Source organism: Eptatretus burgeri, chromosome 3 (genome assembly GCF_056783735.1).
Source record: "Eptatretus burgeri isolate ZD-2024b chromosome 3, Ebu_testis_v1, whole genome shotgun sequence".
In the NCBI taxonomy this organism is placed as follows: Eukaryota; Metazoa; Chordata; class Myxini; order Myxiniformes; family Myxinidae; genus Eptatretus; species Eptatretus burgeri.
In genome coordinates, this window is record NC_140963.1 from 122,742,920 (window position 1) to 122,755,602 (window position 12,683).

At 40.3% G+C, this 12,683-nt stretch overlaps 1 protein-coding gene across 1 annotated transcript in view; it reads left to right on the plus strand.

Moving 5' to 3' along the window:
• Positions 1 to 12,683, plus strand: part of LOC147030894 (integrin alpha-6-like) — a 190,073-nt gene that overhangs the window by 18,186 nt on the left and 159,204 nt on the right. Inside the window, exons 2-3 of the mRNA XM_085875451.1 lie at positions 2,407 to 2,486; positions 4,525 to 4,786. Of these exons, the coding sequence (XP_085731577.1) occupies positions 2,407 to 2,486; positions 4,525 to 4,786 (342 nt within the window). The remainder of the gene's footprint in view (positions 1 to 2,406; positions 2,487 to 4,524; positions 4,787 to 12,683) is intronic.

A 12,683-nucleotide genomic window follows, 5' to 3' on the forward strand; every position in this document is an offset into this window, starting at 1 on the left:
ACCATGTCGTAGAGTAGATAATGGAGACCTTGGGATATTGGAAAGTTTTTTCCAATTGAGTTCCCTGTTTGCTTACGGAGGAACACACAAACACATGAATGGATGTGTCATTACAGTTGTTTCAATGACATGCTGCCAATGGCGATGACTTCCTGTTCTATATCAGGACTGGTGATGAAAGCTGTTTCCATTTTGATCCAAAACCAAGTAGCAAAGCATAGAATGACATCACTCCAGATCTCCAAAAAAGAATGCCAAAAGAGTACCCTCCACCCCTGGCAAAGTTATGGGAACCATCTTCTGGAATGCTGATGGATGAATACTGCTGGATTTCCTGCCCAAAGGGGAAACCATCAATGTGGTGTGCTACATTCAGGGGAAACCATCAATGTGGTGTGCTACATTCAGGTGAAACCATCAATGTGGTGTGCTGCATTCAGGGGAAACCATCAATGTGGTGTGTTACATTCAGGGGAAACCATCAATGTGGTGTGCTACATTCAGGGGAAACCATCAATGTGGTGTGCTACATTCAGGGGAAACCATCAATATGGTGTGCTACATTCAGGGGAAACCATCAATGTGTTCTGCTATATTCAGGGGAAACCATCAATGTGTTCTGCTACATTCAGGGGAAACCATCAATGTGGTGTGCTACATTCAGGGAAAACCATCAATGTGTTCTGCTATATTCAGGGGAAACCATCAATGTGGTGTGCTACATTCAGGGGAAACCATCAATGTGATGTGCTACATTCAGGGAAAACCATCAATGTGGCAAACGACATTCAGATGCTCCATAAACTGAAACATTCACTTTGGGAAAAGTGCCTGATGAAAAAAGCTGTCATCTATAAACATGACAATGCGAGAGCTCACACTGCATGTCTGACATTGGAGGAAATCTCAAAGAATGGCTGGGAAGTGCTTCCCCACGACCTGTACAATCTGAACTTGGCCCCTTACCATCTGTTGGGCCCTTGAAAGGAAAGATCACATGAAAAGCCAGCATGATGAAAACGACGAGGCAGTCCAGATAGCTGTGCATAGCTGGTTGTGAAGTGTTGAAATGTACTTCAACCGCAGTGGGATTTTTTTAACTCGAGCAGCGCTGGCAGAAATGTGGGGATCATTCTGGACATTATGTGGAAAAGTAATGTGGTACTGTATGTCCCATTACTATAATGATGATATCATTTTTTGTACATGTACCTTTGTTACCTTTGTTTTACAATACAACAAGAAGCGAATACTTCAATATCGAGTGGCTGGGGGCAGTAAAAGTCTAGGTTAAGAATGATGAAACGATTTTGCAGTTATAAAATTTAAATATAGACACGGTGAATTAGCATGCATGATGGGAAGAGTTGTGATGTTGGACAAATTTCTATTTATAGCCCTCAGATCAAAGGGACGTCCGCGGCCATAAGTGTGACAGAAGACACAGGACAGAATAGCCAATTGTATAACAGCGCGATGTCGCCGCGCTGTAATAACCACTTCTGTCACCAAAAAGAGGAAGAAATCACCTCCACAAGACGTTTTAAAAACACTTCTGGAGAAAAACAACGAAGAATGAGAGTTACAACGCTGCGCGTCAACAACTAACGGAACAGGAAGATTATCACTTCCTGCTCAGAAAATCAACTTCCGGTGTCACACAGAAAACGATTCAGCACAAAAAACGTTGCTCTTCTGCATTAACCCCGCCCACAATCCACCCGGCAATCTCCGCCCACAATCCACCCGGCAATCTCCGCCCACAATCCACCCGGCAATCTCCGCCCACAATCCACCCGGCAATCTCCGCCCACAATCCACCCGGCAATCTCCGCCCACAATACACCCGGCAATCTCCGCCCACAATCCACCCGGCAATCTCTGCCCACAATACACCCGGCAATCTCCGCCCACATCACACGCAACAATAAGTGTGACAGAAGACACAGGACAGAATAGCCAATTATATTACAGCGCGATGTCGCCGCGCTGTAATAAATATGCTGATGACTTTTTGTATTTCCATCGTCTACACACACATACATCCTCATCTGTCCTTTTCTTGATAATAAATCTGCCAGGAATCCCTCTTGTGCAGATGTTCAGAATGTTGAACAAAAACCCAGGATTGAGGAGGTATCAGCAGGAGGTCGGTAGCGGGTGTGGGGGGGGGAGTGGGGGAGGTTGCCACACATTACTCTACTTCCCATCAGCTTTCGTGGATTTATATGAATGCAGTGTAAATATTACATGTTCAAATATCTTGTTCACAAGTAATCTGTGAGAGAATGCTCACTTGTTCATGTGCTTGGGCAATGTCAGCTGCATCTCAACATGTTCACATTTTGCTTCATGTTTTTGGTAAGATTAAAAAAAAAACATAACTCAAACCATTTATGTTCTCAGATAATGCACAAAAGGAAAACATAACTGAGCAATGGTTGGGGGTTGTGGTTCGGAGTGCAGGTGTTGGAGGAAAAGTCCTGGTATGTGATTTTATTTTCCACCTTTGGTTTTGATTTGTTTTTTATTGTGTTACAACTTCCTTCACACTTTACAAACTTCTGTATGTATGATTAAAAGTGAGAAATGATACTGCATGGTGAATAACAAAACAGGATGAATGCATAAATATGAAATATGTTCCATCGCAAGATTTTGAAAACAATCAGAACTGGAGTGCACACTTCTCTGGACACTCAGTGGAGTGCACACTTCTACCAGACTGAACAGTTTACGTTTTGTGGCCCACTATAGGCTGGATCTGAATCTGGACCTTAACCAAAATCGAATCGGCTTGTTCTTGTCACTGAACATCTACCAAGTTTTGTCCAAGTCGGTCCACGTTTTGAAATATGCTATGTATCCTCTTTGGCCCAATCTCTTAATTGTGAAGAATGATTTTAAATATATATATTTTTAAATTTTATCCGGATGCAGATCTTCACCAAAATCGAATCGATTCTTTCTTGAAACACACCGAATCTGTCCACCAAGATTTGTCTGACTACGTTCATAACTTTTTGAGATATCATGTTATATATCGTTTTTGGCCTGCTCACAGACAGACAGAAAGACAGACAAACAAACAGGACTGAAAACATAACCTCCATCCATCTTCGGTGGCAGACACAACTATAAAGTATGACAAGATGCAAAAGCCACCCATGTCCGCTTTGTACTCAAACTAAACCTGACAAAAACAACAGCAAAAAAATAAAATATAATGTATTAAATAGTTTTCTCCATATTTTCAAAATAAAGGTTTGTTGAAAATTTGATGCCAAAACCTCAAATGGTAAAAAAAAAGTTCTGGCCTGCGCGCGCACACACACACACACACACACACACACACACACACACACACACACACACACACACACACACACACACACACACACACACACACACACACACACACACACACACACACACACACACACACACACAATTGGGCAGTATCGACTGTTCCTAAACATATATTAAGGAAGAAAAAGTCCGTTACAGAGAAGAGCACGTGAGGTGCTGATATCAGAGAAATAAGGGCAATGAAACTTTTTAATGTTTTGAAAAGAATTTAAAGGAAGAAGGAAGAAGCATATTCTTCAATGTAGATATTGAGAAAATGATAGAGAAAAACGAGACATGTACAGGAAGTACAAGTAGAGTCGAAGGCCAAATGGCATCGTGTTTCGGAGTGAAAGTTTTTTGGGGGTTTATGTATTTTTTTTTTCTTGAAGCGAGGGGGGATAGTTTTCCATTGAAGAGACAGAAAGGACAAAATTTTGGGAAAAGAAAAAAGAAATGGAATGACAAAACAACCTCAAAACCAAGACGAATTAGCTCGTGGCTATCCAAGTAGGCCTATTATATGCTACACTAAAAAAACGAAATCAACAATATCGACACCAAGGTGTGATTTATCAAGGAAAATTTGAGATGAAAATACAAACAGCACACAGGGATGGAAATATAACAGAAAAATACGATGGTTCCGGTTCAGAAACTTAGCTTTGATTGAGGTGGAAAGAGCAGCTTTCGATCCAACCTACTTGTGCAGCAACCCTGAACCAGAAGTCTATGAAGTCCCTTCAGCTCCCTCCAAATTTTACAAACTTAACCATGAACTTCCTGCTTCTCCTTTTCGGTAAGGGGCTTCCTGCTTTCTTCTTTCAATTTAAACAGCACCTCTTTCATTTTTAGACGAATTCAACTTAAAGCAGGGTCATTCTAAATTGACATTTCTTGCCATGGTGATGGGAAATCAAAGATGGTGGCACCCATGATCAAATGAAGACGGTGTCTCGTGACCATGGCTCTGACACACTTCTCCCTCTTGTAACACTATATAACGCTCTGTCAGTAATCCCCAACATCCTAAAACATCATGTATTTTGTGTACGGCCCCTTCTATTTGAGTAATGTGAGGAAGCATGAAATGAAGTTTAAAGTTTAGAATTTCTAATATCTTTTTTTTTGTTAAGTGTATGCACTGCAAAAATGTGATTTGTGTTCACTTTCCAGGCTTGTGCCCACCGATATCAATTGGTCAGAGCTCTGAACAATGTGGCAGAAACACGTTCAATTGTGGGCCGCTGTGTCTTGCTCAGTGCAACACTAAAGCCTGATATCTACGACACGGATTCTGGAAGTGGGTACATCTTTTGTGGCAATAGAATGAGCACTCATGAAAGGTTTGGAGTATGCCAACAAGGCCTGGATGCAGGATTCACAGAAGACTCCCAATATATTTACTTTGGAGCAACGGGTGCCTACTCTTGGAAAGGTCTGTGAAATTAAAGAAGATAATCCGAGGCAAAGTCAACCTCAATTTTGCCAAATTGGTCTCTGCCACATCTCTACAAGAGTGCTAAGTATTTTAGTGTTTACAGGAATCCAAGAATAACAATGATGTGCAAAGTAAGGAGAAAGCCAACCAGACACACATTTACAGTCAGGTGTGTGTGTGTGTGTGTGTGTGTGTGTGTGTGTGTGTGTGTGTGTGTGTGTGTGTGTGTGTGTGTGTGTGTGTGTGTGTGTGTGTGTGTTTGCGCTCGCGCAAGCACGCATGCAAGTGAGAAAATTTTGGGAGGAAACGGGGTGGAAATCAGACAATTTATGTTATATCAGAGCTATATTGTCCTGGGTTTTTTTAAAAGTGCATTTTTCCAATGAATTGGATGAGGTGAAAAATATTCCTTTCAGTAGATTATTGTTGATTTTAAAGCTGTACTTTTCTGTTTATGTTTAATTGAGACATGTCATCATGCAATCCAGATATTTACATGCAAAATATACTCTTTTAAAATGAAGTCAATGCAATCATAAATGAATGAATATATATATATATATATATATATATATATATATATATATATATATATATATATATATGTTAATATTTCGGCACGCCCCTTTCTTTGTTCCACCATCAGATTTTTGTTACTGCATGAAATGAAACAGGATTTGGCACATATACTAATGATATTATTGTCTTCCTTAAGAGGCCCCTCAAAATTCGTTTTGATGCATTTTCACAAACTTCAACGGATTCCATTCAAATTCAGTACGATTATGGCTTTTGGTCCAACTTAGGTCATTGGCTATAAATTTTTTCCATAACACTTCCGATATTCGAAAAAAAATCGATAAATCGAAATCCCTTATGGGATTTTCCATTCAAATCCACTCAAGTTTAAGGCCTATGGGGGACGCAAATTTCCACTTTGCCCCGGGCGCTGTTTACCTCCGCTACGCCAAGCTGTTAGGGTTAGGGTTAGGGTTTGGGTTAGTGTTAGCTACCCTAACAGCTAACCCTAAGCCTAACCCTAACCGTTAACCCCTAACCGCTATTCAGGAAATTTGCAAGAAAGCCTGGGCAACACCGGGCTTTATTGCTAGCCCGAGCAACGCCGGGCATTACTACTAGTATAAATATATATATATATATATATATATATATATATATATATATATATATATATATATATATAAATATATATGTATATAGTTACGAATTTGGAATTCGATCGCATTCAACATACAGGTTCCTTAAGCTCAGTTATGTCGATAAGTGCATATTCCAGAGATAGCTCACCTTCCATTGTTTAATGGGCAGAAATCGATTAAGTGCGCTGTGATTTAATTTAGTAGTTAGTGAGTATAACAACACAAAGGAAGACGCCCCTCCCCCTCTTCTGCAAAGAGGAAGAAGAGCCCTCCCGTCCCGTGATTCATGACGTAAGCAACTCCCTCCCACCCGTGGTTGAGCGGGGGATGGAGCATGAGGGCATGAGTCAGCCAGGAGCGGGGGAGGGGCCGATAAGAATAAAGAAGAGATTCTCTGCTTTGTTTGGGTTGGCTTTTAGTAAGCTTCGGCTTCTGCTTGGCTCGGGTTCGGGAAGAGGCTTTTTGAAGGCTTTTTGCTTTGGCTTGGCTTTTCAGCAGGCCTTGGGGTTCTGCTTGGCGAGGTGGAGGCTTTTTGGAGAGTTTTTTGTTTCGGCTTGGCTTTTCAGCAGACCTTCGGGTTCTGCTTGGCTCAGTTCGTTTTTTGGGCTCTGGCTTGGTTCGTCGAAGAGAGTTGGCTGCTTTGTTCATCGGGAGAGAGTTGAGCTGGTTGCTCGACTCGAGCTGCTGATGGTTGCTTCTTCTTCTTGGTTCGTGTTGTGAGAGGCTTTGTTCATCAGAAGAGAGTTGAGCTGGTTGCTCGGCTCAGAGCTCTTTGTTCTGCGCTTGACTCCTGGCTTGGTGCGACTCCTTGGCCTCATCTTGGAGGTGGTTCTTGGAGGAAGTGACGCATCGACGGGAAGGATCGGCACGTCGTCTCACCAGCACGTGTTCGGAAGCACGAGAGGATTCGCTGGAGCTCGGGAAGGATCGCGGCTCACGGCGATTGGATCCAGCTCGCTCTCGCTGGAGCCCAGGTCTGAACAGCTTGAAGTCCACACGAGGTGGAGAGGTTCGAGATAGGTTCGGGGTTTCAGCTCATCTGTCCTCTGAGTTGAAGTCCTTACTAAAGGCATCAGCCACCATTTTGTGTGTGTGTGTGTGTGTGTGTGTGTGTGTGTGTGTGTGTGTGTGTGTGTACGAGTGTTTGTGGGCCCATATAATAAGTAGGAAACTGTTAAGTGCCTGTGATGTATTTGCTTTACATTTCATAGTAGAACTTGGCTGTAGGTTTTTGCTCGTGTCTTTTCCCCATCCCCCCATTCATTGCATGCCTGTGTATGGAAATAAGTGTTCCCCATTGTTAAATGTCACCTGCTCGTTGCGTCCCTTCCTCACATTGACTGCCATGGAGCGTTCGGAATGTTAGCTGGTTTTTAACACTGATAAGATAATCGGGTCCGACGGGGCTTGGCGATATGTAACCGCTCGGCAATCGCAAACGGAACGAGCTGCTTAAGCAGCTCATTTTCGTGCAGGCTCCGTTGAGGTGTAGATCCCCGGCATTTCTGTCTGCACGAATAATTAGGTACATCGATAATTCGGCGATCCACCCTGTAGCGCGTGGACAGAAGAGTTAGTTGATCTATGGTGTGGTTAACAACACCCGTAGCTGGGTTTCGGCGTTGATCCGGAAGCTACGACTGCATTTCACGTTCGGTGGATGCGTGGCCTGGATTGGGTTGAAAAGGTCGTGCGCACGCCGAACAGGCGGAAATATACAACAATATATATATATATATATATATATATATATATATATATATATATATATATATATATATATATATATATATATATATATATATATATATATATATATATACATATATATCTGGGCGTAGTGGCATGCGCCTGTAATCTGGCGACTCGGAGGATCGCTTGAGGACGGGGGCTCTGCACTGGGCAGGGTGTAAAGCAGCCCGGAATCATGGCGAAACCCAAATCCTGATCCCTGTGTCGTAAGAGGCGACCAGGGTTATGTCAGGAAGGGCATCCGGCGTAAAACCTGTGCCAAATCAGTATGCGGATCATAATGGATGATCCGCTGTGGCGACCCCTAACGGGAGCAGCCGAAAGATGAACAACATATGTATATGTATATATATATATATATATATATATATATATATATATATATATATATATATATATATATATATATATATATATATATATATATATATATATATATATATATATATATATATATATATATATATATATATATATGGGAGCCTGGTGTTGGCGCAGTGGTTAGGGCAGCGGCTTGGGATCCAAAAGGTCCTTAGTTCAAGCCCCGTTGGGCCACTGAATTAATACACCAGGGGGTTAACTCAGCCTGTCATCCTTCCGGGGTCGGCGAAATGAGTACCAGTATACTGGGCCGGTGTATACCCCGGTTAAAATAGGTGTACCATATCCCTGTGTCGTAAGAGGCGACCAGGGTTGCGTCAGGAAGGGCATCCGGCGTAAAACGTGCCAAATCACTATGCGGATCATACGGATGATCCGCTGTGGCGACCCCTAACGGGAGCAGCCGAAAGAAGAAGAAGAAAGAAAGAAGATATATATATATATATATATATATATATATATATATATATATATATATATATATATATATATATATATATATATATATATATATATATATATATATATATATATATACGAGGTGTGTTCAAAAAGTATCCAACCTTGATTTTTCGTGCGTAAAAAAATGAAGCTAGGGAGGCGTGGTTTGGTGCACGTATGTATCCGATCTTAATTCGTATCCGTGAATATTTTCCCGCCTGCAGAAGCTGTCAGTCGCTGACAGACCGCCGATGAGTGAGGAAGTGTAAGTGAGCGCCGTCGGATTTTCGTTTTTGACAAAATGACGGAAAAACTTGAACAACGCTACTGCATCAAATTTTGTGTAAAGCTTGGCGATTCCCAAGTGGAAACGATCTGCAAGATTCAACAGGCATTCGGGAACGAATCAATGAGCACCACACAGATAAAAGAGTGGTGCGTCCATCTTTGAAGTGGTTGTGCATCGGTGGAAAGTGAAGCACGTTCTGGTGGGCCCTCAACATCCCGAAATGAGATCGTCATTGACCAAGTGAGGACCCTGCTGATGCAGGATCATCGAATCACAATCAGAGAACTTGCAGACGAGGTGGGCGTCAGCATTGGATCCGTTCATTCCATTGTGACTGAGGATTTGGGCAAAAGGAGAATCTCAGCGAAGTTCGTGCCAAAGCTGCTCACGATCGTGCAGAAGCAACTCCATTTGGAGATCACGCAGGACATTCTGGAGACTGTGAACAGCGATTCCAACTTCAACACAGTGATCACTGGCAATGAGACCACAGTGATCCGTCATTTTGTCAAAAACGAAAATCCGACGGCGCTCACTTACACTTCCTCACTCATCGGCAGTCTGTCGGCGAATGAAAGCTTCTGCAGGCGGGAAAATATTCACGCATACGGATTACGATCGCCTACATACGTGCACCAAACCACGCCTCCCTAACTTCATTTGTTTACGCATGAAAAATTAAGGTTGGATACTTTTTGAACACACCTCGTATATGGTGTGCAAAACTATGAGTCCCCTTTAATCAATGTCAAGCTTTCTTAAATCACGACTTCAAACACAAATTTGTGATTACATTGAAGGTATGTGTCTACATTCTTTCATTTATTGTAGTTATTTTGACTGACACTTTGTCAGAGCAGAATATATGAAGGGTGACTACATTTGAGAAAACGTTGAAATTTATGTGAGCAGTCTGACTATGTTCTGGAGTGCATTTTAACAATGTTGGGAAAAGATTGACTCAAATATAATTCATAAACTAATTAAATCAATCTCAAATGGAATTGAGGCAGTTCTAATGCAAAAGGGGGGTCACACTGATTATTGATTACACATAATCAAAGCCTGGTGTTAGCATAACAGTTAGGGCGGCCAGCTTAAGATGTCAGCGTCTTGCAACATTGCATCAACAGCACAGCCGCACCTCTAGACAATGATGCAATTTATTGGTAATTGGCATCGGCCGATTGGAGTCTGTGTGATGCTGATTACTGATTACAATACTGGACTGTATAACACCCCAAAACCTTGAGTAGCTTTCACCCTTGTAAATGGCAAATTTCAACAAACAAATTTTAAAAACAACATTGAATGATAGATGTTTCAAGATGTGCAAAAACATTTTTCTTTATAAACAGCTGCTAATCGTCATCTGACGGGTCGAAAAAATTGGGCTCTGCCATATTAACACGGTTTCTTAATTACAATCGGCTCAGAAATGGGGTGTTATCAAATATATTTTGCTTTGAAACTCACAAAGAGAAATCATATAACCTTTCTAAAGCACACTCAATTCATCTAGAATAATAATTTGCTTTAGAAATAACTGCTCGTATAAAGGAAAATGCGATTGCTCATATGCTGCGGAGGTTAAAGATTAAAACCTACTGTACGTCATTCCCGCCCAAGTACGTCTTGACGTCATATGTTCCAGACATTCCAGAGTGCATCAAAGCATCATTTCAATTCATTTTTTCACATTTCAAAGGTGGACCGACAGAAAATTATTGGTCCTCGAGCAAAAGGGGCACATTTCACATGCACTCTTTCACAGCCCCATTATATAACACGCTAAGTTATAGGAACATTATATGTGCACACTGCATTTCTGGTTCCTGGTGTGATTGTTCAGAACTGAGTCCCTTTGTAAACCAGGGACTTACTCTACTGTATTTTACTTTTCTCATGACCAGCCAAGTATGACATGCTTCATTTTATATCCATCAATAGCTTATTGTATGAGCACACGGAAGCTCATCAATCATTATGTGCAACGACAGGATTCTGTGCCATTCGATGCACCAATCAATTTGAGAAGGGATTTAAAATGTATCTATTCACAGCCACTCAATGTCAATCGTGGACACAGAACTGATTCAGCACAGTATCTATTGTATGTGTGCACAATGCACTATGACATCATTATTTACCACTTTATAATCTGCATCGGTATCGGTATTGGCATCACCTGATTATTATTTTTTTAAATTGGTTATAGTCAAATTTTCAAATGTGTATATATATAAATATATTTATATATATACATAAAATATATATATATATATATACATAAAATATATATATATATATATACATAAAATATATATATATATATATACATAAAATATATATATATATATATATATATATATATATATATATATATATATATATATATATATATATATATATATAATGTGTTGTTGTGATCAAAGTCCTTTGATGAGTAGGACTGGCCGTTATTATGGGACTGCACCAAACCCACAAGAAAATCCAGTTGCTGACGGTGCCAGAATTGAAAATCTAACTCTGAGCTTCTCAAACATTCATAAAATTGGAACATGGAATGTCAGGTCAATGAATCAGGGAAAGTTAGATGTAATAAAGTGAGAGATGGAGATGACAAGAACTGAAATGTTAGTGATAAGTGAACTTAGATGGATTGGTTTGGGGGCAGTTTCAATCTGACGATCACATTTTCACAAAACCTGCAAAAGAAAAGGAGTGACAGTGATTTACAATAAGAAAATGGCAGGGTCATTGCCTGGATGCAACTGAATCAATGATAAGTTGATATCAGTGAGGTTGAAGTGACATCCAGTGAACATCACCATATATATATATATATATATATATATATATATATATATATATATATATATATATATATATATATATATACATATATACATACTCCACCTTCTGCAGCAGATGAAGAAAATGTTTTATGGAAGGTTGTAGGAACTGGAGGAACAGATGCACAAAGGAAATGTTTTACTTATTATGGGAGACTGAATGCAAAAAAATTGGAGAAGCAGGAGCACCAGGGATTGCAGGAAAGTACAGACTGCACTTGGTATCGAAAATGAGCTGTGGGAGCAAATTCTGGAGTTCTACATGGAGAATGAGCTCATCATTGCAAACACATGGTTCAATCAACCTAAGTGTACAATGTACACATGGAATTCACCTGATGGGCAACACAGAAATCATATTGATTACATTTTAATCAACAGAAGATGGAGAAGTGCTTTGCAATCTGCCAATACCCTGCCGGGTACAGACTGTGGGACAGATCATAAACTCCTTGTGGAAAACTATGAGTCAAATTGAGAAAGGTGATAAAAACCTAAAAACTCTGACCAGATATAACCTTACAAACATATCTAAATGTGAAATAAAGGTGAAAAAAACATGTTTTTCATAGTTGAACTTTGTTAGAATACCACACGAATTGCGGCTAGAGATTGAAGATATTGTCAAAGAAGAGGCCATAAACAACATCCTGAAAATGAGCAGAAAGAAGAAGGCCAAATGTCTGTCAGAAGAGGCAATAAATATTGCAGACAGAAGAGAGGTGAAAACCAAAGGTACATCAAGAGAGAATATTAGGTGGCTAAATGCCAACTTCCAATTATAATCTAAGAAAGACAGAGATAAATATTTCAAAGAGGCATGTATAGGGATATAACGTGACAATAGAGCAGGAAAATTAAGAGATAGTTTTAAAAGGATCGAAGAGATGACAGGAAAGTTCAAGTTTAAGATTCTGGTCCTTAAGAGCACAACAGGAAAATATGTAACAGAATAAACACAGGTGAGAGAAAGATGGAAGGACGACACCAAAACTCTTTGCAAATGAGATCGCAAT